We start from the raw sequence: 25438 nt of genomic DNA, 5'->3' as shown, positions 1-25438 counted from the left end.
AATTAACTAAATCACAATTGCTACTCACATTCATGATTGTAGCCCCAAAAGTCATCGACAGAAGTGTAACAAAAATTACTAAAAGTTTCATTTTGACCAAAATTTACTATTTTATTATATTGGGAAAAAAAACTAAATGTTTACAATTTCCTCATTCAACCTCCACCCAGAGACACTCAACAACTGAATAACTTTATTCAATCAAATTTCATTTTACACATTGCATGTACTAGATTTGCGTTAAGTAGTGCAGGAAATTGGAGATGAAATTTTAATCTGATTTCACACAACTTTTGATAAGACAAAAATAAGAGTGGAAAAAGACGCAAATTGAAGAGTTTAAAGTCGTCTCACGGGATATAATTGTGATTGGAAAAGTATAAATTTCGAGAATTTTGTTGAAACTTCTAAATAATCAAGAGTAAATTAATAACTAAAATATATCAATCATAAAATCAAAATTTTTTTGGAAAGCGACATTTTTGATAAATATAATTTGTGAATGATTTTTTTAATTTCTTTTAATCAGTTACTAATTAATGACATTTTTGATAAATATAATTTGTGAATGATTTTTTTAATTTCTTTTAATCAGTTACTAAAAAAGATCACCATTTTGATTTATTCTATATTCGATTATCGTTATGGTTCTATATTCTCATTAAATCAGGAGCTAATTAATTGAACATTTTCAATTTGTGCATTTTAAATTTCATTAAAAAAATTTCAATTAACTATTTCTGGATCTTAATTTTAACGGTCAATTCAATTTCAAAAAACTTTCAGAACTTCATAGAATTGTCAATCTGTTTCGTTTAACATCAAAACAAACAATAAAAAAGTTCCGAATAATCATCCAAGTACCTGATTTGTGTGCTTATCAATTTCTTATCAATTTAAGTTTGTGTCAGTTTTTAAAGATCTTTCATTTTTAAACCTTTAAATCTTAAATTCACACAAATTAGTCTTTAAATTCATATATTTAATATTCTAGAATATTTGAAATGTCCGGGTTATCTGATGCAGAAGCTGATGCATTATGCAAATCATCAGGTGATGCAACCAAAGATTTTCTGTTCCAACAAACAATGTATCGCATCAAAGATCCACGAAAGTCACTTCCTTTTTATACGGAAGTACTAGGCATGACACTTTTGGTAAAATTGGATTTTCCGGAAGCAAAATTTTCCCTTTATTTTATGGGTTATGAAAATCCGGCTGATATTCCTACGGATAAGGCTGCTAGGAAGTCATGGGCAATGTCCAGAAAGGTAAAAATTGTTAAAAATTTAAATTTTAATTTTGATTTACTAATAATTATATTTTAGGCAACACTTGAACTTACCCACAATTGGGGTACCGAAGACGATGCAAGTCAAAACTACCATACAGGAAATTCAGATCCAAGAGGCTACGGACATATTGGTATAATGGTTCCTGATGTTGAAGCTGCCTGTGATCGTTTTGAGAAATTCGGCGTTGATTTTGTGAAGAAGCCAAATGACGGACGTATGAAAGGATTGGCATTCATTAAGGATCCTGACGGTTATTGGATTGAAATTTTTAATGCTGGAACTGTTCCATGTTAAATTTTAGTGACACTAAGAATGAGTAAACTGAAAATGAAAATATGTTAATTCTTGATTAAATACAGTGTGTTTTATTACTTATGCTGAGGTAATCTTACACATTTAAGGAATTAAAATTAAAATTGATAGAAAATATAAAAAAAAACTTTTAAGGAAGTGATTCCAGGAACTTATTTAACATTTTTTCTGATTGTCATTAAAATTTTCAAATAAACTTGAATGCAAGTTATGAACATTGTTGATGGAATAAATAAGCTGCTTGGCTCAAATATGGTATTGAAATAATCACAATAATGAGTAACAGCAATAAAAACTTTTTTATTGGAAAAACTATGTTATGTTCAGTTAGATTTTTAATACAGAATTTTTCCTGATAAAAATGTGTGGTTAATATAATGTAATGCTTAAAGACGTCTGTAGCTAATTTTTAGTATGAAGTAATTGGCATCATTCCATCACCAAATTGGTTTGATGACTGCGGAGCCTTGAATTCTGATTCAAAAATCTGTTTTGCCAATTGTTGAGGCATATTTTGAATTGAATTCGAAACTTGTATTTCAGGTTGAGGTACATATGAAGGAACTGGAAGCGATGGACCGTTTACAAGTGACTGATCTTCAGGTTGAGGCATAAACCGTGAAACATGAGGCTCGTGAACGTTCACAAGTGACTGAATTTCAGGTTGAGGCATAAATGGTGGAACTTGTGGCTCGTGAACGTTTGCAAAAGACGGTATTTCGGGTTGAGGCATAAACGGTGAAACTTGTGGCTCTTGAACTTTTGCAAATGATGGAATGCTAGGTTGAGACACATATGAAGGAACTAGAAGCGATGGATCGTTTACAAGTGACTGAATTTCAGGTTGAGGCATAAACGGTGGAACTTGTGGCTCGTGAACGTTTGCAAAATACGGTTTTTCGGATTGATGCATAAACGGTGGAACTTGTGGCTCGTGAACGTTTGCAAAAGACGGTATTTCGGGTTGAGGCATAAACGGTGGAACTTGTGGCTCGTGGACGTTTGCAAAAGACGGTTTTTCGGATTGATGTATAAACGGTGGAACTTGTGGCTCGTGAACGTATGCAAAAGACGGTATTTCGGGTTGAGGCATAAACGGTGGAACTTGTGGCTCGTGAACGTTTGCAAAAGACGGTATTTCGGGTTGAGGCATAAACGGTGAAACTTGTGGCTCTTGAACGTTTGCAAATGATGGGATGCTAGGTTGAGACACATATGAAGGAACTAGAAGCGATGGATCGTTTACAAGTGACTGAATTTCAGGTTGAGGCATAAACGGTGGAACTTGTGGCTCGTGAACGTTTGCAAAATACGGCTTTTCGGATTGATGTATAAACGGTGGAACTTGTGGCTCGTGAACGTTTGCAAAAGACGGTATTTCGGGTTGAGGCATAAACGGTGAAACTTGTGGCTCTTGAACTTTTGCAAATGATGGAATGCTAGGTTGAGACACATATGAAGGAACTAGAAGCGATGGATCGTTTACAAGTGACTGAATTTCAGGTTGAGGCATAAACGGTGGAACTTGTGGCTCGTGAACGTTTGCAAAAGACGGTATTTCGGGTTGAGGCATAAACGGTGGAACTTGTGACTCGTGAACGTTTGCAAAATACGGTATTTCGGGTTGAGGCATAAACGGTGGAACTTGTGGCTCGTGAACGTTTGCAAATGATGGGATGCTAGGTTGAGACACATATGAAGGAACTAGAAGCGATGGATCGTTTACAAGTGACTGAATTTCAGGTTTAGGCATAAAAGGTAGACTTTGTGGCTCGTGAACGTTTGCAAATGATGGGATGCTAGGTTGAGACACATTTGAAGGAACTAGAAGCGATGGATCGTTTACAAGTGACTGAATTCCAGGTTGAGGCATAAACGGTGGAACTTGTGGCTCGTGAACGTTTGCAAAATACGGTTTTTCGGATTGATGTATAAACGGTGGAACTTGTGGCTCGTGAACGTTTGCAAAAGACGGTATTTCGGGTTGAGGCATAAACGGTGGAACTTGTGGCTCGTGAACGTTTCCAAAAGACGGTATTTCGGGTTGAGGCATAAACGGTGGAACTTGTGGCTCGTGAACGTTTGCAAATGATGGGATGCTAGGTTGAGACACATATGAAGGAACTAGAAGCGATGGATCGTTTACAAGTGACTGAATTTCAGGTTTAGGCATAAACGGTGGAACTTGTGGCTCGTGAACGTTTGCAAATGATGGGATGCTAGGTTGAGACACATATGAAGGAACTAGAAGCGATGGATCGTTTACAAGTGACTGAATTTCAGGTTGAGGCATAAACGGTGGAACGTGTGGCTCGTGAACGTTTGCAAAAGACGGTATTTCGGGTTGAGACATAAACGGTGGAACTTGTGGCTCGTGAACGTTTGCAAATGATGGGATGCTAGGTTGAGACACATATGAAGGAACTAGAAGCGATGGATCGTTTATAAGTGACTGAATTTCAGGTTGAGGCATAAACGGTGGAACTTGTGGCTCGTGAACGTTTGCAAAAGACGATATTTCGGGTTGAGGCATAAACGGTGGAACTTGTGACTCGTGAACGTTTGCAAATGATGGTATGTTAGGTGTAGGCATAAATGGTAGACTTTGTGGCTCTTGAACTTTTGCAAATGATGGTATTTCGTGTTGATTCATAAACGGTAGAACTTGTGGCTCGTGAACGTTTGTAAATAACGGAAAGTCAGTTTGAGGCATAGACGGTGGAACTTGTGGCTCGTGAACGTTTCCAAAAGACGGTATTTCGGGTTGAGGCATAAACGGTGGAACTTGTGGCTCTTGAACTTTTGCAAATGATGGTATGTTAGGTTTAGGCATAAAAGGTAGACTTTGTGGCTCTTGAACTTTTGCAAATGATGGTATTTCGTGTTGATTCATAAACGGTGGAACTTGTGGCTCTTGAACTTTTGCAAATGATGGTATGTTAGGTTTAGACATAAAAAGTAGACTTTGTGGCTCTTGAACTTTTGCAAATGATGGTATTTCGTGTTGATTCATAAACGGTGGAACTTGTGGCTCTTGAACTTTTGCAAATGATGGTATGTTAGGTTTAGGCATAAAAGGTAGACTTTGTGGCTCTTGAACTTTTGCAAATGATGGTATTTCGTGTTGATTCATAAACGGTGGAACTTGTGGCTCTTGAATTTTTGCAAATGATGGTATGTTAGGTTTAGGCATAAATGGTAGAATTTGTGGCTCGTGAACGTTTGCAAATGATGGCAAGTCAAGTTGAGGCACATATGAAGGAACTGGAAGCGATGGACCGTTTACAAGTGACTGACCTTCAGGTTGAGGCATAAACCGTGGAACTTGTGGTTCGTGAACGTTTGCAAATGATGGGATGTTAGGTTGAGACACAAATGAAGGAACTGAAAGAGATGGATCGTTCACAAGTGACTGACTTTCAGGTTGAGGCATAAACGGTTGAACTTGTGGTTCGTGAACGTTTGCAAATGATGCTACGTTAGGTTGAGGCATAAACGGTGGAACTTGAGGCTCTTGAACTTTTGCAAATGATGGTATTTCGTGTTGATTCATAAACGGTGGAACTTGTGGCTCGTGAACGTTTGCAAATAACGGTAAGTCAGTTTGAGGCATAAACGGTGGAACTTGTGGCTCGTGCTCGTTCTCAAATGACGGTTTGTTAGGTTGAGGAACGTATGAAGGAACTAGAAGCGATGGATCGTTTACAAGTGACTGAATTTCAGGTTGAGGCATAAACGGTGGAACTTGTGAATCGAGAACTTTTTCGAATAGTGGAATGTCAGGTTGAGCCACCAATGATGAAACTGGTTGGTCGTGGTCGCTTGAAGGGTTGATTTTTCCTCCAAAAGCATCTCTTGAATTAAACTGATTAAAATTAAATCCAGTATTATCATTGTTATTATCCACAGGCCATGTCACAGTCAATTTAGGCACAATGAATATGAATATTATCAATTTCAAGTACTTAATCTTGATAAGAAAAAGTTAAAACTGAAATATTTCATACGTGTGATCGAAATTTATATGAAATTCGAGAAACTTTATTGCTGTCAAAAGCTTTGGAATTTTTTTTCATAAAGATGAAGTGTAAAGTTAAATTTTTTAGATAGTTGCGGATGCTTCTCAATGAATATCTGATCAGTTTTTAATTTTTTGTAAAATCTTGTAGAAAAAAAGATTGGTTGTTAGACAAAAAAAAAATTTAAAATCCGACTCTGTACAATTTATTATTCTACATCTTAAAAGTGTGTATATCATCAAAATAGAAAGTCTTTTATTTGATCATGTGTCATTATCTACACCAATTGAATTCCGTTTCAGCTACTTACTAAAGATTGACACAATTGTTTGAAATTTTAAAAAACAATATATATTTAATTAAAAAATATTTTTATTAGCATGATTTAGTTATTTGATATTCAAATTAGATAGAAAAAAATGTTGAAAGTCCTCGTGTTGGTAATCGACAAACTTAAGCGCATTTTTACCCAACGATCAGTATTCAATCATTGAATTCAAATATATCTGATTGCTAGAATCTCACGCCTCAGCCAGCCAACCAGCCAGTCAGCATGCATGACTGGTAGAAATTTATACCATCGAATTTTCATAATATGGTTTCGCAATTGTATTTCCTATATTTAATAAACCCTTTAAATTTTCAAAAACTTAAGATTCAATTCCCGAAATTACATTGTGACATAAAACCAGGGATTGAAGTTGATTTTCTTTTGTTTTAATAAATTTCTTGATCTGTTAAAAAAATTCAACGAAAAAAAATTTTTTAATGATATTTCTAAAAAAATATGTTTGTTTACATTTGTTTGTGAGAAAATTATTAAATAAATATGGAAACTATTTTTAATCGACTTGGATACAAAAGAAGAATTAGCAATACGCGAAGTATGGTAATACAATCATCTAATTTTTTAATAACTATCAGATTATTTTGATATTATTTTCATGTTGGATTGCAGAATCACATGTAGATTTCTATGATAGTAAAGACTTTAATATTCGGATGTAATTTGGATATAATAAATTAAGTAGAAAATAATGCGTTATTCCCAATCTCAGAAAAATTCCAGCAACTTTATAATTTATATATGTTCTCCAGATTCATTGTAAATTAATGCGTTCACGTTTCATTATATTACCAAAATATAGAATACTTCACAACACACAAATTACTCCCAAATAATACCTTATTGATTTAAGTTATATTTTTATTAATGATATGTTTTACAAAAACTAATTTATTTTCTCTATCGTCTCTTTTCTCATTTGATATTCACATGAATCTCCCTTGAATAGTAATCCCTCTCCACTAGATATCGGACTTTCATGACTCGGACATAATTTCAGCTCAACACTGTCACTCTGTTCCATTGATTGTATTAAAATGTATTCAAGATATATTTTTGGTGTAAAAACCCTCCAAGTTAGTGGGTTTGCTGTCGATTTGTGCTTATAATCTACAACGACTGACTTTATATCCTCAATTTCATCGCCAATAGCTAAAAATGTAAAATTTTTGCCTGGTGCGAAATGGATTGATTGTTGATTTAATAAAAACTTTTGTCCATCTCCATGTGAACTTTTTAATTTCAAATAAATAAATCCAACTTCACCGCCATGCATTCGACTTTCATCGTTGCTTGCAACTTTGACAAAAACTTTGTAGTGAACCCTACAGAATGGCTCCTTATCTGACGTCATCAAATAAGTTGAGATTGATGTAAGAAATCCTGGATTTGCATAGCCCTTTGAAAAAATTGATTTGTAGCTTGAAAAACTGTTAAATCCGAATCGAATGCAGTAATTGTTATTTCTGTTGCATCGATTGCAGAGGCCTCTTTTGAATGATTCGTAGTTCTCGCATGTGATTGACATGAATTTACATTTTGAATTGATACTTTCTGTAAATAGCTCGATTGAGTGGGCGTGATCGCATGCAACATTTACTGACTTGAATATAAAGATTAAAATTAGGTTAGGTTTGGTTTGAATATAAATAATTAGATTAATAGTTCAAAGGTTTCGTAATAAAAGATCAGCGATTACTAATATTCTAATAGATATTTAACCAAAGATTCTTGCTGACATGTATATAACATTTAAGATATTAAACATATTAAAAAATGATTCTTACATTACTACATTTAGGTTGATTATCTCCTCCATTTGGATAGAAATCCACATGACCGATACTCTGTCTTATTCCAAATCCTCGTTCAACAAGAAGTGATGCATCTGAATGAATTATGTCGACATATTTAGCATCTGAGAAGTCTAGCCTGACCATTTGTTCGGTGCCCTAAAAAGTAAACAAATTATTTTTTGGAGATTTATTATAGATTGAGTAATTGAGAGTAAAGCTGCTACTTACTGAGAAATATGGACCAGCTGGATCCATTCCTGGAATTCAAAACAAAAGTTCTTTAATTTGGTTTGAGCTCAGAACCATTCGATATACCTGTTATTCTCCCCAATTTGAGCTCAAAATCTCTCTGTAGGTAGTATCCTGCATATCCACTCATGTGTGCACCTTAAAATACAAATTTTACTATTATTATTGAAAATCTTCTCAAAAGAACGATTAAATTTTACCTAAACTATGTCCAATTAAATGAACATTATCCAAATTTCTCAACTTTAATTCCTCATAAATGGTAAAAATCATATGAGCTACAATGGCACCAACTAAACGAATATTGGAAACAGCTTGATAGTAAGGAGGAGACGAGCCTCCTTTCCAATCAATTGCAATTACTGTTGCATGTTTATTGTTGATTAAAAGCTCTTCTCGCATTTTTTTTATCCACGGCGCTCCACTAAATTCGAGAAATCCGTGCGTAACAAAGTAGATTGGATGTGATGGACTCACACCTGCATCGACTATTGTGTATGGGTCATTGATGTCGAGAAGTTTCGGGACTTTTCGGTGCTTTCTAGTAAAGGCATTGAATTTTACGTCTAATATTGAAGGACCGAATGGGCTAAAATGATAAACAAGTGAACAAATTATTTATTTGACTTAAGAAAAGCAAATTTCTGAACAAAAATTGTAATTTTTAATTGCATTTCAAAACTTAAATTTAACTTTGAGAGACAAGTGCTGATAACTTTGGACAGTTTTTATTTGGGCTCTTAAATAGTCAAATTCATGTTTGTATATTAAATGATTTTTATTGACATTAGTTATAAACATGAATAAATTTTTTATTCTGGTAATTTAACCTGAGAAAGATAAAAGCAACACAATATTAAAGCAACCCCAGACAATGCCTTTGTCTGTCTTTGCACGTTTTTGCTATTATTTTGGTCATCGTATGGACTCAAATACCATTTTGGTATATAAACATTTCTATCATATCATCATCGTATGTTTCGTAAATAATTGATTTCAAAATTTAGCCATTGATTGGTATAAAAGAGAGTTTTAGTTCATTATAGCTGAACATGGTCTTTGTATTAAAATAAATTTTCCCCCCCAAAAAAAATGATTCTTACTTTTTTCAACTAATCACATACTATCGTTAATGATACCTACAACACACTATGAGCTCTTTGTTCCGATGTCCATGGATATCCAATAGGGAAGCATCCATAAGAACCAAAACATCTGGTCTCATTAGGATCGATTGGATGTGGGGTGACTTCATTAAAGACTGTATCCATTAAATCTGTTGCATTATGATTAACGAGAAAGAACATTGTTTGCAGCATAAATCCTGTAGCGTTGAGCTCCATTTTTATATTGTGCAAAATTTTTACTAGAATAATAACAATAATTTTCCTTTATTTAATTCATGATATAAATCGGAACAAGAATGAGTATAGGTTTATATTAATCTCGTCGGTTTTAAATCTAATAAATAATTAAATTGTTAATATGACATGAGTTAAGTTTGAACAATATGAGTTGTGGTTAAAAAAAATTAATAAAAAGACCAAGAAAAAAATGAAAAAAGCAAGCAAATTACTAGAAATAGAAGTAAATTTGAAATGAATTCCTGTAAAAAGTCAATCGTTATTTCACATTAGAAACAAACAAAAGTTCACACATCAACATGATATACTTTTTAAAAAATGTATACAAATAAATTGAAAAAGCCGGCCGGTAGTATGAAAAAATTTATAAAGCAATATTATCAGGAAATCATTAGGAAGCTGATTAAAATATTCTTTTTAAATAAAACTGAACCTCGTGTATGATCTATATCGCAATAATTTTGAATTTTACAACAAACCGTTTTGCACGAATATGTACTGTTTGTAGCATCAGAAATTTGAATAAGAAAATTAAAAAAGCAAAATTTTTAATGTTAATATTAATTGATAATTGGTGAACTAATCTAGTAAATTGATATATTCATGCAAGTTAAATACATTTTTCTGTGTTAATTTATAATAATTTTTCAAAATTAAAACATAAGTGCTAAAAGCAGGACACTATTCGTTTACCTTGGTTCCAATTAATACTTGATATATAATATCATATACGTCTCATATTCACTTATTTTAATGGTACCGGTAGTTGTTGAATTTTTTTAATTAAATTTAATGCGTCATTATCCAAGTGTTTTATTGCACAAATAAAAATAAATACAAATCCAAAAGAATTGAATAAATTATATCTGACACTTTAATCAATAACACTATTTGATCTTTTTAAAAATTAAAAAATCTGCTGAGTTTTAGATCTTTCACATGTGAGACAGATGTCCGGTATTTGAGAAATAGATACAACATAATAAAAAATAGTTGATCCTCAATAGAATTTCAAAGTCCAAAAATTTCTTTTCATAATATTTACGACTCAAGCTGATAAGAAAAATTTCAAAGTCTAGATGCTGTTCTTTTGTCACAAAAACAAAATAAATCAGCTGTTCTTAACCTATTTCAAAGCACAGTGCAGCATGAACACACCTCCAAGATACACTTGAAAAAAATTTAAAAATAATCAAACCATGCTTGTTTGTCTCGTGCGTTCATGCATTATTACGTTAAAGCCTTATCATGCATAAAAAATTGAAAATAAGAACAAAGGTTAGAGTCGGACGACTGCTGGAGTCGAAATGAGAATGAAAATTTGATACAAAAATTTACCTTTAAATTTATTTGAAGAATATTTTTATATTTAATACTAAAATATATTTTTGAATTTTATTGTCTTTATTTGTTGTAAATTGTCTTCCTGTTTTTATATTTTTTATTTTTCACTGACGCAAATTGATGCTGTTTATTACACTTTTGATGTTTTTATACAAAAATTTACACAAATTTACACAGAAATTCAATTTTTGTTTTTGTAAGTTTTATCAATCAATTTAAAAGCATTTCAAGACTATTTAAAATTAAAATTATCTTCCGTGCATTAGGATTTGTTAAAAATTCAAATTTCTTAGCTTCTTGCTTTACATACTTCACTAATATTCTCACTTTTCCTCAATTTTTCATCACTTTTTCTTCTTTTCATTTTTTAAATAGTCAAGTTATGTTTGTATTTTATAATGTTGAATTCTTATCACAAATAGTGTAATAATACTCAATATTGTGAGTATTTTTAACTTTAAAGATACGACTTGATGATCCAAAGAACGTAATGAAACTGAGCATTGAGATCGATTGATGAATTTAATCATTTTTTTTCTAGATTATTCTCAAAAATAAATAAGTCTCATGAGATAATTAAAATATTTACTGAGACATAAAGTGAATTAATAAGCTATACGTATACAAGATGAAATTTAAATGAAATGAATCAAACAAAAGCGAATTTGTGATTAAATTGTCTTAATGATATTCTCTTTAATATTTTTTGTACTTTGCTAAAAGCTCAAAGTCTTGGTCATCTAGCCGAAAGGAATATAAGGAAGCAAATAACGTTCACATATTACCAGTGCATGCAGTCTATTAAATCTAGCCAGTCCAATAAGTATATTCAGTCAATAAGTTTGTAAAAAATTATAACGATTTTTATGCCGGAACAATGATTTACTTTTTTCATTGCTGCTGTGTCCAGTCAAAGCATCAAAATGTCCCGATGTTTCAAAAACAAAAGCTCAATACAAAGTTTGGGATTTTGAACATTTTTGTTTTGAAGGTTATCTAGACATCGTTGAAAGCTCAAGATTGTACTAATTAAAAATTATCAATTCTTTTCATGAAATTCTATGAAATTAAGACTCAAATGATCATTGATATCATTGCTCATTTGAAAGAAAACAGTTACATGCATCAGAATTTAAATAAATATTGATTTTTTTGTTTGTAACGTATTTTTTTGATTTTAAAAAATTTTAACGGTCAATTATTTTTTAAAAACATACTGTTTATCCCTTTTATTTCATTCAAATAATAACGGTCAATATTTGAAATGGCGATAGTCTGTTATACATACAAATTAAAATAATTTGGAAAACACCCAAATATTTTTAAGGGTAGAGTTCGAAATACCCCAAATAAATTTAGATAGTTATTTAAATATTAAGGCTCAAAATAGTCTTAAAGAACCCAAATAGTGCCAAACTTAGAATAATCCAAATATTTTTAAAAGTGTCCTAATATCTCTTAATGAGTTCATGTTTTCAGGTTGCAAATCTAGATATTTCTAAACAATATTTTTATTATATAAAGAAAATTGTTACTTGCGACTTAATGCTGGACTATTTCAAGTTGTGTACTTCTAGAAAATATTGTGTATTATGCAATAATTAAACTCATATTCATTCATTATTTACCTATTTACCAACAGTTTTTTAAACTCACGACTTTAAATTTAAAAAACTATAAAACTTTTATTCAATTTTTCATTTACATTCGGTTACTAGAAGCTTTCAATCTATTTTAGAAATGAAAGTGCTAGGCTTTCGTAAAGTCAATAAATTGGGGTTTTTTCTCAAGATCTTCTTCTTCAGTTCCTTTTTAATTTTAATTTGCAACATTCATTTTTCATCAAAAAGTGCTGCCGTTTTCAAAAAGTTTCGCAATGAAAATTTACCATTGCAAGCATTTCAAAATAAATTTGCGAATTTACTGCAACGTGGAGTGCCACAAGGGCAGAAATCAATTTTTATCGACAATTTAAGCGAAAAAGAACGTGCTGAATTACTTGAACTTGATGATGGAATCACAGATGATGCTAAAAAAATCATGAGAGAACTAAATCTCACAAATCCAGGTGAAAATGGTATACCTGTCTTTATTCCTGAAAGTGCTAGCGAGAAAATTAAAAGGATGAATAAAAGTTATTACGAAAAATATAAATACAATGGATTGGTATCAAGTATGATCAGTTTAAATCGAGCATTGCCAGACAAACGCAGCGATTATTGCAAAACAAAAGAATATCCAGATGATCTACCGATAGCGTCAATTGTAATTCCATTCCACGATGATGATTGGATGTTGTTAATGCGCTGTATACATTCTGTGATGCTTCGGACACCTGATCATTTATATAATGAGATTTTGCTCTCTTATGACCTTTCGGATCGAGCATATTACCATGATCAGCTTGATGAATACATTAAAAAATATCCAAAAATTCGAATTGTTCGATCACCTAAGCGACAAGGGATCATTTTGACTAGAATTATGGGAGCAAGAAATGCTAAAGGTCCCATCATTGTTTATGTTGACAGCCATGTGGAAGTGTTGCCAGGATGGATTGAGCCGATGTTGGCTAGAATCAAAGAAGTGCCAAATTTAATTGCATGGGCTAAAACTACTAGTCTTAGTCCTGATGTGAGTAATTCAAATTTTCCTCTCCATGTTCCTTTCATGTCTTTCAAATAGGGTTTATGGAAGCGGTTTTCTGAAAACCGTATAGCCAATATTTTTGATCTAAAATGCAGCTTTTAAAAAACTGCGGTTTTTAAAGAATAAACCACAGTTTTAGAACTTTGTATGGAAAAAAATCACTTAAATCCAAAAAAAGTGAATTTTGAAGAAAAAAATTTATAAAAAAAATGTTTCAATCCTAGATTTACATAGTTTCAAAACTATAATGAAAAACTGGACGAAAATTTTGCAAACTGGTAAAAACAAATTGAATTTCAAAAATTTTTGAATGAAATAATTTTTTAAAATATTTTCCCAGGCGATTTGGAATTGAATCTAAATAATAATAATAAAATAGAGGAAAATAGTACAATAGTTTAAAAATCATTCAATTTTTTCATAAAAACCGCGGTTTTTTCCGAATCCGTTTCATTATTATTCATTTAACAAATTTCTACTCCATTCTGTTCTTTCAAAAATACTAAATTTTAGACATTGGAGCCTTTATTAGGTCCTGAACCAGGAGCATTGGGGACATTCAGATGGGACATGGGTTTTGATTGGATGGATATACAATGGTACGAAGGTGACAAACCTACTCCAACATTTGAGCCAAAACCATCACTTACTTTCATTGGTCCATGCTTTGCGATTAGAAAGGATTATTTTCATCACATTGGACTTTTTGATCCGGGTTTGTTGGAATTTTTAAATGAAATTTCGTTTTAAGTTGACATTCATTTTATTTTGTAGAATATGACTTTTGGGGCGGTGAAGATGTGGAATTAGCATTCAGAGCATGGGTAAGTAGCAAACTCTAGCCAAATATAAGCGTTAATATCGCAATTACTTAGGGAGCCGTTCACTTATTACGTTACGCAAAAAGAAGGATTTCTTGACCTTCATCGTTACAAAACTTTCATCCAAAAAATTTATTTTGTTATCTTATTTTAGATGTGCGGTGGTCGTGTTGAAATGATTCCATGTGCAGTTGCGGCACACATGTTTAAGTTTCACACATATACACATTCAAGTACAGGCAAAGGAGGTCCTCTATATAATACAGACAGAATTGCTGAAATCTGGCTTGATGATGAGTACAAGAAGTATTATTATAATATTAGAGGACCGACAAAATATAGAAATTATGGAGACATTACGGAAAGAATGGAATTAAAAAAGAAATTAGGTTGCAAGTCTTTCAAGTGGTTTCTTGAAACTTTGCATCCGAAAATGCCATTTCCTGAGCATGTAAGGAATTTTGACGAGGAAGAGAGACAAAGGGCTCGACATGAAGAACTAAGGAAAAAAATCGAAGCAGAGCAAAGACACAAATCTGAGGAGGAGCAAAGAAGGAAAGACGTAGGAAAAGCAAAAAACGGAGACAATAGGAATATAGGCAAATAAACGAAGACGATCAGAAAAGGAAGAAGGTTGAAGAAAATATTATATTAGAAGTGAAAAATTAACAGAAAGAGGAACAAAAGAAAATTAAGAAGTTAAAGTTAAAAATAATAATAGGGGAAATTAGTAAAAATTTCATTGTGATTAAAAGATCTAGAAACATTGTCGCTCGATTTAAGAGGAAGGGTGAATAATAAAACAATTGTTTCAGGTAAAGTGACAAGATTTTAATTAAAAAATTTTTTTTTAGAAAACAAAATCTACTAAATCTTTAAAATGGCATAATCTGCCAAAAATGGTCACTAGGCCACTAGATCAGAAGAGGTAAGCCATTTCTTCGACTAAATGATTAAAGCAATCGAGGGCCCAATCTATTGAGAATAGAGTTGACACAGCGACCTTTTGATAATTCGTCATTTGATAGTAAATTTTGATTAAGAACATAACAGCGCATATAATCAGGATTAATATTGAAGGCTAATTGGGCCCAAATATCAAAGTGTGCCAGGATTTGCGGTTCAATTAAGGTTTCTATATTGAGTTGTTGTTTGAGAATTACTTCACATAAGACAATTGTGTCCTATACTTTATTTATAGAAAATTATAAATATTACGTAATGAACACAAAGTCCATTAATGGTCCACTTTACAATAATGATTTTTTGCTGAAATTTGGCTACTCATCAATACAAAATGTAATACAGATCTGTTTGACATGTCAAGAATAGAAATTTCGGAAATATCAGCGAAATATAAGAATTGAAAGAAAATATGGGTTAAACATTAAAATGGTTCTTACCTTGGTAATTATCCAAAAATGGGAGTTCCTGATGATTAATTTTTTATAATTTCTTTTTAGCGCATTTTTACAAACTTGTTTTCAAAAAGGTAGCTTAATAATGCACTTTGTTCGTTCGTTCGTTCGTTCGTTCGTTCGTTCGTTCGGCTGGAACGCGAGATCTCGAAAACTAGACATCGTAGAGAGCTCTGGTTTGTTTTAAAGCTTCGTTCTATCAAGTTATTGGGTTATCGGTCATTTTGAAGTCTCAAATCAACGCATAAATACTATAATTAACAGTTTTTCATTTTCATATACAACAACAACAAAAACAACAACACGTTTTTTCATTGTTTTACAGTGTTTTTCAATGTTTGTCGATGTTTTAACAGTAACTTTACACTTTACAATGTTTAAATTTTTTGTAATACTGACCGTTATGAGGTTTGAATTATGAAAATCCGTTAAATGATGAAGTTCTTAAATTTGTGGAAGTTTTATATGGATCTTGTTTTTAAGATCTGGAAGTGAACTGGATCTTATGGATCTTGTGTTTTAGTTCTGAAAGTGACCTGGATCTTAATCTTGGTTTTTAGGTCTAAAGTGACCTGGATCTTACTGAATCTTGATTTTTAGGACTAAAGTGACCTGGATCTTACTGGATCTTGTGTTTTAGTTCTGGAAGTGAAGTGGATCTTACTGGATCTTGTGTTTTAGTTCTGGAAGTGACTTATTAATCAATTACTTCGCTACAAAAGATGCGCTTAAGTCCCTCGATCAATAACACGAGGACTTTTGTAATTTTTTTTTTTTACAAAACTTTCAATTTAAATTCTAAACAAACAGATCATTGACCATGAATCAATCGTGAATAATTTTTTTACATAATTAAAAGTCTTATTCCAATTTATTCTAAAGAGATGATTATTAATTTTTTGATTCCTTAAATTCTCTTAACTCCATTTAAGATCATCAGAGTCGATTTAAGTTCATTGGAACATCAGAATGCGACATATTCGTTGGTTTCCTACTCTCTTTAACACATAATTTTTAGGTCATAAAATTAGAACATGTGATATCAGTCACGAAAAAAATGCTTTTAAAAGACTGCAAATTATTCTAAAAAACGTGACACTTTCTTCTACACGAATTGTTATTTAAATTTTACTCAGCTGGTAAAAACTTAAGTTTTATATCAGTTTATAATTAGCCATCAATATGTTCACTGCTAATAATAAAGCTCCTGTCATTCAGACTTATAAGCAGAGTAAGGAGAGTCACGAATACACAATTCCACTGTAAACGCGCCTTCGAAAAGTCATATTTTTTTAGTAATTAGTGTCAGTTTTAAAATTTTGTAACAACAACTAAGACATTTCTATTGAAAAACCCCAGTATAATCGAAACAGTTCCATTAAATAAGAATATTGACTTTAATATTCAATAATACTTCGTGACAATAAAACTTTAACGACATTTTGCAATTCAGCATTTATATTTAAAAACTTAATAAAAATGTTCAATTAAGTTTGTGACTTTGACAGAATCGAAAGCTTTAGAAATGAAAACTTTGTATACGAGGCAAACAAACCAATTCGGACACTTTCTAAAAACGTTCATCTTTATTCTATTTTTTACATTTGTGATTCATTGCTGCTTAAATTTTACTGAATTGTGGGGAAAGTTTCGTGAAGTTAACGACGCAATAATTCGACTGCAGCAGAATGATCAACGTGGCTATCCAGTGCTAGAAAAAGACTATTTATTGACTAATGAAAATAGAAAAGTGAGTCAGACTGCGATTGGAAATTCAAGAACATTTGAAGACCTAACGGAAAAGGAAAGAGCTGAGTTGATGGGACTTGATGATGGAATTACGGATGAAATAAGACGCATTATGAAAGAATTAAATGTTACAGATGTGGGTGAAAATGGAAACCCTGTAAAAATTACTTTCAATCAAACTGATTACATTAAAAAGACGGACCAAATGATGAGGGCTAAATATGGCTACAATGCACTAGCTTCAGGAATGATTAGCCTTAATCGAGCTCTACCTGATAATCGAAGTGAATATTGCAAGACCAAAAAATATCCAAAAAATCTGCCAAAAGCCTCTGTAATAGTGATGGTTCACGATGATGATTGGATGTTGTTGATGCGAACTGTACATTCAATACTACTTCGAACTCCTAATGATATACTTGCAGAGGTTCTACTTGTTTTCGATCATTCAGATAGGGAGTACCTGCAAGAACATCTCGATGAATATATCAAAAACTATCCGAAAATTCGATTGGTTCGATCACATAGAAGACAAGGTATCATTCCGACTAGAATTTTAGGTGGTAGAAATGCTATTGGACCAGTTATTGTATATCTTGATAGTCATGTAGAAGTCACTCCAGGATGGCTTGAACCAATTCTTGCCAGAATTGCCGAGGAACCAACATTGTTAGCCTGGCCGAAGGTATCAGGGATGGATTCTGAGGTGAGTTTATTTAAGAATTTTTGACAATGCTTATATTCAAGCTCTAAATTTTTTTAGATTTTTTTGTGTATCATTATTATTTTAGAGACAATAGTTCTTACAATGTTATGCCAAATATAAATCCGATTCAATTATTTCCAGACAATGCAAGTAACATTAGATGACGCTCCAGGATTCATCGGAACATTCAGTTGGGATTTGGTTTTCAAATGGGTGACAATTGAATTCTTTGAAGGCGACAAACCAACTCCAAAGTATGATCCGAAACCATCAGCTACAATTATTGGAGCTGCGTTTGCTATCAGGAAAGATTTTTTATTAAAAATTGGACTTTTTGATCCAGGTAAGTTAAAATATGTCATAAACATGATTTTATGGCATGTGCTTGCTAAAATTTAATATCATTTAAGTCATAGTCTTGTCTTTCGAGACATCAAAGGTTGTAAAAATGTTCACTTTTGTTGATTAATGAAAAATAGTGTCTATAATAGAATTTTGTTAAACATTTTAAAAAAAGTTAGGTTATAAGTAGTATTTTTTAAAAACTGCACTTTTTTAAAAACACGGTTTTGCGGTTTTTGTCGGTTTTTATATAAATTTTTGAAATATTTTTAGAAAATTAAAAATTTGATTTTTATACGTAAAAGTATAAAAAATTTCTAATTTCCTCATTTTATTTAGATTCAATTTCAAATCGTTTGAAAAAATTCTAGTAATTTTTTTTACAAAATCTTTTAAAGTTCAATTTTTTTACCAGTTTTTAAAATTTTAGTCCTATTTTTTATTCAAAGTTCTAAAATCGCGATTTCTTCAAAACCACCGTTTAGGTAGGGTGGCCAGAAAATTTTCGCAAAAATCGGGACATTTCTAAGTTTGAAACCATTGGTATTATTTTTCATAATATTGAGGATTAATATTCAAAGAACTAGTTACACAACGTTCATTGAAAATCGGGATATTTTGAGGCTTTGTCGGGACACATCAGCAAAGTAGAAAAGGACAGCAGTGTCCCGGCAAAAATACAACAGATGGCCGCACTACTTTTAGGTCAAAAAGTGCAGTTTTCGGTTTTCAAAAAACCGCTTCAAGAAACCCTAATTATAAGATTGCAAGGTTTCATGGTTGAATTTCTACAAAAAGCTAAATTGGAGAATTAAATTTGATAATATTTTCAGATTTTGATATTTGGGGAAGTGAAGATGTAGAACTTGCTTTTAGAGTTTGGGTAAGTTTTAACCATTACCATGTTCAGTGAATTTGTCCATATTTTATTACATAAGCTAAAAATACAACGATACAAAATACAACAAAATAATAACTTTCAGATGTGTGGTGGTCGTGTAGAGTTGATTCCATGTGCAGTGGTTACTCACATGTTTAAAACACATACTTATGAAACAAAAGTAAAGAGTAAGAATAGCGTCCTTTACAACAACGACAGAATAGCAGAAATTTGGCTTGATGATGAGTATAAAAAGTACTACTACAGAACTGTCGGTGACACAAAGACAAGAGATTATGGAAATATTACTGAAAGATTAATCTTAAAAAAGGAATTGAATTGCAAATCATTCAAATGGTACATGGAAAATGTGAATCCAAAGAGATATATTCCAGATAATTTGAAAGATGAGAACTGGTTCAAAGCACAAGAAGAAGAAAAGAAGAAGCAAGAAGAGGAAAAAAGAAAAAAAGTGGAAGAATCAAAGAAAATTCAAGATGATAAAGCAGAAAATAAATCAAACAAAGCTTAAGCTATACATTTTCAAATATTTTAAAGATAATATTAAATTATTATGTAGTTTTTATATGGAATTTGAGTAATTTAAGTTCAGAAATAGGTGACTCGGAAAAATAGTTGTCGAAAATTAATAATAATAAAAAAAACCTAAAAATATTTCACAGATCTGCCCACCTACAAAAAATGCTAATTAACTCAAAATAAACACACAAAAATATTTTATGTTCGAGGATTTTTCTTCTTTCTAGGCCACATAGGTTGACATAGGTTGTACATATTGAATCAGAGGTCGAAGTCGGTCTTAAATTAAAACCAACTAAAAAATTTCCGATTTTTTTCTTAGACTACTTCATTTTGCCTGGATTTTCTTATTAGGGGTAGTTTTTCACCCCCAGAAAAGCTAGAGGTGAAATTCGGCCATCTCGAGAGTTTTTCACGCGAACTCTAAAGTTCAATAAGTCCTGCAGTTTTTATTGTTCTAGATGCCCATCCAAATGAATCCATCTAAATTTTTTGTATGCAAATATTTTTATGTAAATAATGATGAAAATTGTGTTTTTGAGAGTTTTTCACCGCAATTGGTCGTAACTTTATTTTAAAATTTATTTTTAAGCAAACTTCTTAAAAATTAGGCTATTCTGAAATTATAAAGTAGGTAAATATTGAAATATTGAAAATATAAATAAATAAAAAATTTTATGTGAAATCTTATTTTGTCTCATTTCACATAAAATTTTGTCTCAGTCGATCTTAGTCGCTGTTCTGTAATATATTCTGAAATTCTAACAATCATTTGACTTTGACCTCTGTATTGAACTATGCAAAAAAAAATGCTTATGAAATTTAAAAATTAAAGCTTTTGTGAAATTTAAATAAACATTTCTCATAACGTTCACAAATGTTTGCTTGTTAAAAAATAATAAAAATTGTCGTGAGGAACCAAAATGATTGAAAAAAATGCATTAATGTTTGGTTGAATTTAATAATTTTAAAATTCGTTATTTCCTGGATATACTAAATAAATAAAATACAATTTTCTGATTGATTGATTTTATAGATTTCGACACAATAGTCAGTCCGTATAGAAATGAGACTAATAAAAATATCGATATGTTTCTAAATTCTTGGCAAATGTCAAGAAGTAATAGAAAACTAAATGAACTAAATAAAAAACAAATAAAACAGTTTCCATAATTTTTTATATATTCATAGCAATTGATAGTTTAACAAGTGAGGATTCGCCAAAACTCTCGCTCAATCCTAAAGCTACAGTTTACAGTGAAATCCGAACCACACTCCGAGGCTGTGAGCCGCGTTTTCACTTCATATGATTTGAAAAAGGAAATGTGAAAAATTTCCCATGTCGAGTCCCGAGCTGAATGGTGTTGCAATAATTATGTACCGAAGTGTTAAACCATTCTGCCACCGATCTACTTCGACTCACTCGATATGTTTATGTATTTATTTATAAAGCTCGTTAGAGCTTACAAAAATTGCGTGCCCGACACATAAAGCGTCGTGTACGCGAGGTATTGGTTAAGTTTTCAATTCGCAATAAATCCACCTCAGTTTAGTACTTCATTGGTTAGATTATTGCCCGTACGCAAGGTTAATCTGATGAAAGTTTTGGGTACGGTTATAGAGTCATGATTTCTGCGAAGTCTTCTTTTGAATGACGTTAAAAATGGATGGGCAAAATAAATTTTTTAGAATTGTTCATTGCGAGAAATGCTAGAACTTAATTTAAATTCTAAAAAACCGTTACAGATAATTTTGAAATCAACAAGAAATTTTAGTTCATTCATTTTTAAATATTTTGCTACCGTTATTTTATTTTTATTTTTATTTTTTTTTTTTTGAAAAACTTAGTAATTCAGCAAATTCTTATCTTCGATATCAGGTGTATTTAATTTTATAAAATCATGTCAAAATTAACTGTTCGGAGGACCACAGCCGACGATCTAGATGACATTATAGCTATGATACAGGTAAATATAAAATCTGTCAATTTTAAGTCAACAATTAATAATGAAGCTAAATTTTGTTTTTAATATTTTTTTGGTAACATAAATTTCATCTAGGAACTCGCAGATTTTGAGAAAATGCCAAACGGACCTCAACTAACCAAGTTAGACCTTTTAAGAGACGGAAACTTTGACGCAAGTAATTCAGCTCCACTTTTTTACTCATTTGTAGCAGAAATTCAAGAAAATATTAAACCAAAACTCATTGGTTATTCAATTGGATTCTTCACGTACTCGACATGGCAAGGCAAGGCATATCTAATGGAAGACATTTATGTCAAGCCAGCATACAGAATGACTGGAGTTGGGAAACAATTATTTTTAAAAAATGTGAAATTTGCTAATGATCAAAATTGTAGTAGATTTGACTTTCATGTACTGGACTGGAATCCAGCAAAGGGATTTTATGAGAAACTTGGTGCTGAAAATTTGACTAAGAGTGAGGGATGGGAGTTTTTTAGGCTGAATAAAGAGAAAATGATAAAACTGTGTGAGGACTAAAGGAAAATAAATCAAAATATGTCCAAAATTTTAATCAAATTTCACATTTTTATTTACAAAATAAATTTTTACAAATTAATATGCTAATTTTGTCATTTTATGATCCGAATTTGATTTCTAGGATAGTAATGACTACAAATATTGCATATATAGGTTATTAGTGATCTAAAAGTTATATATGATAATCTGGTCCATTCGACAATATTGATAATCTAGAATTAATGTCATTAATCAAGTACCACTGTCTTGAATCTAGTATATTTGCTTATAATATAGCTCTAAATCAAAGAATAGACACTGTAGTCTAAGCCGTCTTAGAAACCAGAATCAGAAACAGTCACAAACATCTATAATTTCAATTCATACACCTCTCAATAATCTATTAACATCCATTCACTCCATACTAACATTAATAGGACAAGCCTCATGTACATTTTTTAAATGCTTCTGTAATGTCTTTTGCCTATCAAAAACCCTCCCACATAATTGACAAACAATCGGTTGAGCCTGTTCTGGTTTTAATATTTGATATTCTTCATGAACCTGCTTCATATGTGCTGTTAAATTGTATCTTTGACTATACTTCCTATGGCAAACTGGACATTCAAATTCTTTCTCTCCATGGCATCGCATGTGTCTGTTGAGTTTTGATCGCGTGTGGAAACGTGCATCACAAATTTCACATACAAAATTTTTGTTGTCCTTGTTGTGGACAAATGAGTGAGCTTGGAGACTAGAGGCATTGCAGTATGAATATCCACAGAGTGTGCAAATAAATGATCTGAAAGTCAATTGAAAATATTCAATGATTCTAATATATTTGAAGAGTATAATATTGATATTGTATACTTAGAAAAGTATAATTCAAGTAGGATGCATTGAGGAATTAACTATAATATAAAAAGTAAACTACTAAGAATATACAATAATGAGTACACTAAAATAGATATATAGGGTAGGGCGTCCATCTGCTGTACTTTTCTACCTAGCTGCTGTGTCCCGACAAAGCCTCAAAATGTCCCGATTTTTATACAAGTCGAAAACACCATACAAATTTGGGAATTTCGGATAAATTTTAAAACATTTTTCTTTTTAAGGTCCGGGTTCAAGCCCTGGACTGAAAAAATTTTTTTCGGTAATTTAGTTATTTTTTGGATTTTTTTGCATGTTCATAAAATGCCTCAAAATTATCATAATGGTGGTAAACTTAGAAATGTCTCGATTTTTTCCGAAGGTGTCCCGATATTTTGCGAAAATCTTCTGGCTACCCTATATAATATAGCTCAAACATTAACATAAAGCACACTACATAAAGTATACGAATATAACTTTTCTATGAAAAGTATACTGCAATAAGTATTCGACATATCATACCTCAATTTCAAATGAGCAGCCTTATAATGCCTCTCAAGTGAAGGTTTTCTAGTAAATGCAAGTCCACAAGTATCACAAATGACTCTCAAATCAGCATTCCTGTGTACTACACGTTGATGACTTCTGAGACAGTCTTTAGTTTTGTAAAATTTACCACAAAATGAACATTGGAATGGTCGGTCTGTTGAGTGAAGTTGAAGATGATTAAGAAGTCGAGTTTTTGTTGGAAAACGTCTGTCACATGGCGGAAATGTACATTGATAAACAACGTCGTTTTTCTTCTTCTTTGGTGTAGTTTTTTGAGATTTTTCGTTTTTTATTCTCTTTTTTGGACGACTTTTAAGATCTTCAAACATGCTCAAATTCCTCTTTTTGAGTTCTTCATTATCCTTTGTACTATTCCAGTCAAAATGTGCACTCATATTTACCGGCTTTTTATCAACATCTGTAGATACGACTTCATTAACAGCATCCTCATTGTCGGTATTCATTTCTGTCTCATAACTTCCGATTGACACGTCATCTAACTCCTCTTTTGGTTCCTGCTTGATGTAAATTTTATTGTGCATGAGCATTTTAAGTTCACTTTGAATTTGTTCGGCTTTTAGTGAAAATTTGTCAAAGTCATTAAGCTTTTGAACGCAAAAGTTACAAATTATGTCTGACATTTCGATCATGTAGCCGGAAATTGATTCTAGAAATGAACATTTTAATAATTAATAATTAAGAAAATTGCAGAAGGATTGATTTGGATTGATCATTAACAATGTACTTTGTTTCAGATTCTAATTTGCAAATAAATAAGTAAGTTAAATAATAAACATCTATATCATTTCATGATACACACAACATCCTGTCAAAATTGATAACAGAATAAAATTAAATTAAAATCCTGTAAAAAATTCTAACTTACCAACCAACTCCCTTAGCATTTTTCCTGAGTGCTGTGCCCTTACTCCTGGAATATTAACATACTCGGTACTTAAATTACCACATATGTAGCAAGTTGTCATTATGATAAGGATTTTATATTTAAAATTTTTTTAAATTATTCTTCTCATTTGAGCTATTTTGTGATTGTTATTACTGTGATGGATAAATGTGTCACTTGTGCTTTTATGATGACTTTTATACTAGTAGTAATTACGTTTTCTATCATAAAAAATTGTTTGTCGTTTAATTTTTTACAATTTATTAAATAAATTTTATTTATTATGATTAAAGTATTTTATGTTCAAAAAGATTGTATTTGTTTTCAAGAGGGGGAATTTCATTTGATTACAAGAATTTCAAATATTTTTTTAACGGTAAAAAAATTTGGCAATTTTTTATATAAATTTATTACTACTCAACAATTAATAGTAAAATGACATTTAATTGGTTTCGCAAGAATGTATGTTTCTTATTTTATTATGTTTACTTACCAAGTATTATCGGGAATGTTCAATGCGATGTTCCTTACATCATCAATACATCTTAATATTAAATACCAAGTTACACGATGTTATAAATGTTATAATAGCTAAAAGTATTATGAAAATACATCATTTCATATTACTTACGTTGCGAATAATGTCATTTACATAAAAAAAAAATTTGATTTCAAATGGCAACAGCATTTGTAGATAATATAAAAAATAATTAATAGAGTTTTTCCTCATATTGAAGTAAAGAACTGACTGAAAAAGCTCCTTAAACTCGTTAAAATCTTCAGAAAATTCGTCTAAACC

The 25438-nt window shown here is 31.4% G+C and overlaps 7 protein-coding genes and 1 non-coding gene across 13 annotated transcripts; 4 read left to right on the top strand and 4 right to left on the bottom strand.

Annotated features, from left to right (window-relative positions):
• The first annotated feature begins 241 nt into the window (after positions 1 to 241).
• Positions 242 to 1922, top strand: Glo1 (Glyoxalase 1). 4 transcript variants are annotated; one of them, XM_070651773.1, is made up of 3 exons: positions 242 to 377; positions 995 to 1271; positions 1329 to 1922. In XM_070651773.1, the coding sequence occupies exons 2-3, from the start codon at positions 1005 to 1007 to the stop codon at positions 1587 to 1589; spliced, it is 528 nt and encodes a 175-aa protein (XP_070507874.1). In that variant the 5' UTR covers positions 242 to 377; positions 995 to 1004; the 3' UTR covers positions 1590 to 1922. The 4 variants fall into 4 exon arrangements, with proteins under 4 accessions (XP_070507874.1, XP_070507872.1, XP_070507870.1 ...); XM_070651771.1 differs by having other exon boundaries at positions 274 to 421; XM_070651769.1 differs by lacking the exon at positions 242 to 377 and adding an exon at positions 781 to 906.
• LOC139099340 (proline-rich protein 36-like) lies at positions 1888 to 5606 on the bottom strand. The gene is made up of 2 exons (XM_070651764.1): positions 4911 to 5606; positions 1888 to 4370 (listed from the first exon to the last, which is right to left on the bottom strand). Exons 1-2 carry the CDS (start codon positions 5338 to 5340, stop codon positions 2017 to 2019), a joined length of 2784 nt encoding a protein of 927 aa, XP_070507865.1. The 5' UTR covers positions 5341 to 5606; the 3' UTR covers positions 1888 to 2016.
• Positions 5607 to 6808: 1202 nt separating this feature from the next.
• On the bottom strand, positions 6809 to 11203 carry LOC139099341 (pancreatic lipase-related protein 2-like). Of its 3 annotated transcripts, none has more exons than XM_070651765.1 (7): positions 10720 to 11203; positions 9161 to 9383; positions 8218 to 8606; positions 8084 to 8155; positions 7997 to 8025; positions 7760 to 7924; positions 6809 to 7575 (listed from the first exon to the last, which is right to left on the bottom strand). In XM_070651765.1, the coding sequence occupies exons 2-7, from the start codon at positions 9358 to 9360 to the stop codon at positions 6859 to 6861; spliced, it is 1572 nt and encodes a 523-aa protein (XP_070507866.1). In that variant the 5' UTR covers positions 9361 to 9383; positions 10720 to 11203; the 3' UTR covers positions 6809 to 6858. The 3 variants fall into 3 exon arrangements, with proteins under 3 accessions (XP_070507866.1, XP_070507868.1, XP_070507867.1); XM_070651767.1 differs by having other exon boundaries at positions 11036 to 11203; XM_070651766.1 differs by lacking the exon at positions 10720 to 11203 and adding an exon at positions 10075 to 10642.
• A 1262-nt stretch (positions 11204 to 12465) lies between these two features.
• LOC139099318 (inactive polypeptide N-acetylgalactosaminyltransferase-like protein 5) lies at positions 12466 to 14802 on the top strand. Its single transcript, XM_070651742.1, has 5 exons — positions 12466 to 12503; positions 12576 to 13359; positions 13888 to 14089; positions 14149 to 14198; positions 14350 to 14802. Exons 1-5 carry the CDS (start codon positions 12466 to 12468, stop codon positions 14800 to 14802), a joined length of 1527 nt encoding a protein of 508 aa, XP_070507843.1.
• A 2336-nt stretch (positions 14803 to 17138) lies between these two features.
• On the top strand, positions 17139 to 19822 carry LOC139099317 (inactive polypeptide N-acetylgalactosaminyltransferase-like protein 5). Its single transcript, XM_070651741.1, has 4 exons — positions 17139 to 18068; positions 18210 to 18411; positions 19244 to 19293; positions 19394 to 19822. Exons 1-4 carry the CDS (start codon positions 17139 to 17141, stop codon positions 19820 to 19822), a joined length of 1611 nt encoding a protein of 536 aa, XP_070507842.1.
• A 1459-nt stretch (positions 19823 to 21281) lies between these two features.
• Positions 21282 to 21420, bottom strand: LOC139099461 (U4 spliceosomal RNA). Its single transcript, XR_011545312.1, has one exon. It is a non-coding gene; the product is annotated as a U4 spliceosomal RNA (small nuclear RNA).
• A 240-nt stretch (positions 21421 to 21660) lies between these two features.
• LOC139099373 (thialysine N-epsilon-acetyltransferase) lies at positions 21661 to 22413 on the top strand. The gene is made up of 2 exons (XM_070651814.1): positions 21661 to 21797; positions 21891 to 22413. Exons 1-2 carry the CDS (start codon positions 21732 to 21734, stop codon positions 22332 to 22334), a joined length of 510 nt encoding a protein of 169 aa, XP_070507915.1. The 5' UTR covers positions 21661 to 21731; the 3' UTR covers positions 22335 to 22413.
• LOC139099371 (zinc finger protein OZF-like) lies at positions 22363 to 25386 on the bottom strand. Its single transcript, XM_070651812.1, has 3 exons — positions 24622 to 25386; positions 23709 to 24402; positions 22363 to 23115 (listed from the first exon to the last, which is right to left on the bottom strand). The coding sequence occupies exons 1-3, from the start codon at positions 24719 to 24721 to the stop codon at positions 22728 to 22730; spliced, it is 1182 nt and encodes a 393-aa protein (XP_070507913.1). The 5' UTR covers positions 24722 to 25386; the 3' UTR covers positions 22363 to 22727.
• Between the last annotated feature and the right edge of the window lie 52 nt (positions 25387 to 25438).

The sequence above is a fragment of the Chironomus tepperi genome, unplaced genomic scaffold, assembly GCF_022539635.2.
Source record: "Chironomus tepperi strain 1889 unplaced genomic scaffold, CSIRO-AGI_Ctep_v1 contig_467, whole genome shotgun sequence".
Taxonomy (NCBI): Eukaryota; Metazoa; Arthropoda; class Insecta; order Diptera; family Chironomidae; genus Chironomus; species Chironomus tepperi.
This window is presented reverse-complemented; position numbering and strand designations above follow the sequence as displayed.

What these genes read in the sequence shown, in the direction of transcription:
- Glo1 (XM_070651773.1), top strand. Translation starts at nt 1,005, where the DNA reads ATGTCCGGGTTATCTGATGCAGAAGCTGATGCATTATGCAAATCATCA. An exon ending in CATGGGCAATGTCCAGAAAG is followed by an intron (nt 1,272 to 1,328) that starts GTAAAAATTGTT and finishes ATTATATTTTAG; the next exon opens with GCAACACTTGAACTTACCCA.
- LOC139099340 (XM_070651764.1), bottom strand. Translation starts at nt 5,340, where the DNA reads ATGCCTCAACCTGAAATTCAGTCACTTGTAAACGATCCATCGCTTCTA. An exon ending in TCCACGGTTTATGCCTCAAC is followed by an intron (nt 4,371 to 4,910) that starts CTGAAGGTCAGT and finishes TTATGCCTCAAC; the next exon opens with CCGAAATACCGTCTTTTGGA.
- LOC139099341 (XM_070651765.1), bottom strand. Translation starts at nt 9,360, where the DNA reads ATGGAGCTCAACGCTACAGGATTTATGCTGCAAACAATGTTCTTTCTC. An exon ending in CAAAGAGCTCATAGTGTGTT is followed by an intron (nt 8,607 to 9,160) that starts GTAGGTATCATT and finishes TTATCATTTTAG; the next exon opens with CCCATTCGGTCCTTCAATAT. An exon ending in CAGCTGGTCCATATTTCTCA is followed by an intron (nt 7,925 to 7,996) that starts GTAAGTAGCAGC and finishes TTTACTTTTTAG; the next exon opens with GGCACCGAACAAATGGTCAG.
- LOC139099318 (XM_070651742.1), top strand. Translation starts at nt 12,466, where the DNA reads ATGAAAGTGCTAGGCTTTCGTAAAGTCAATAAATTGGG. An exon ending in CTACTAGTCTTAGTCCTGAT is followed by an intron (nt 13,360 to 13,887) that starts GTGAGTAATTCA and finishes ACTAAATTTTAG; the next exon opens with ACATTGGAGCCTTTATTAGG. An exon ending in CATTGGACTTTTTGATCCGG is followed by an intron (nt 14,090 to 14,148) that starts GTTTGTTGGAAT and finishes TTTATTTTGTAG; the next exon opens with AATATGACTTTTGGGGCGGT.
- LOC139099317 (XM_070651741.1), top strand. Translation starts at nt 17,139, where the DNA reads ATGAAAACTTTGTATACGAGGCAAACAAACCAATTCGGACACTTTCTA. An exon ending in AATTGGACTTTTTGATCCAG is followed by an intron (nt 18,412 to 19,243) that starts GTAAGTTAAAAT and finishes TAATATTTTCAG; the next exon opens with ATTTTGATATTTGGGGAAGT. An exon ending in AACTTGCTTTTAGAGTTTGG is followed by an intron (nt 19,294 to 19,393) that starts GTAAGTTTTAAC and finishes AATAACTTTCAG; the next exon opens with ATGTGTGGTGGTCGTGTAGA.
- LOC139099373 (XM_070651814.1), top strand. Translation starts at nt 21,732, where the DNA reads ATGTCAAAATTAACTGTTCGGAGGACCACAGCCGACGATCTAGATGAC. An exon ending in ACATTATAGCTATGATACAG is followed by an intron (nt 21,798 to 21,890) that starts GTAAATATAAAA and finishes AATTTCATCTAG; the next exon opens with GAACTCGCAGATTTTGAGAA.
- LOC139099371 (XM_070651812.1), bottom strand. Translation starts at nt 24,721, where the DNA reads ATGACAACTTGCTACATATGTGGTAATTTAAGTACCGAGTATGTTAAT. An exon ending in AATGCTAAGGGAGTTGGTTG is followed by an intron (nt 24,403 to 24,621) that starts GTAAGTTAGAAT and finishes GTTCATTTCTAG; the next exon opens with AATCAATTTCCGGCTACATG. An exon ending in GCTGCTCATTTGAAATTGAG is followed by an intron (nt 23,116 to 23,708) that starts GTATGATATGTC and finishes ATTGACTTTCAG; the next exon opens with ATCATTTATTTGCACACTCT.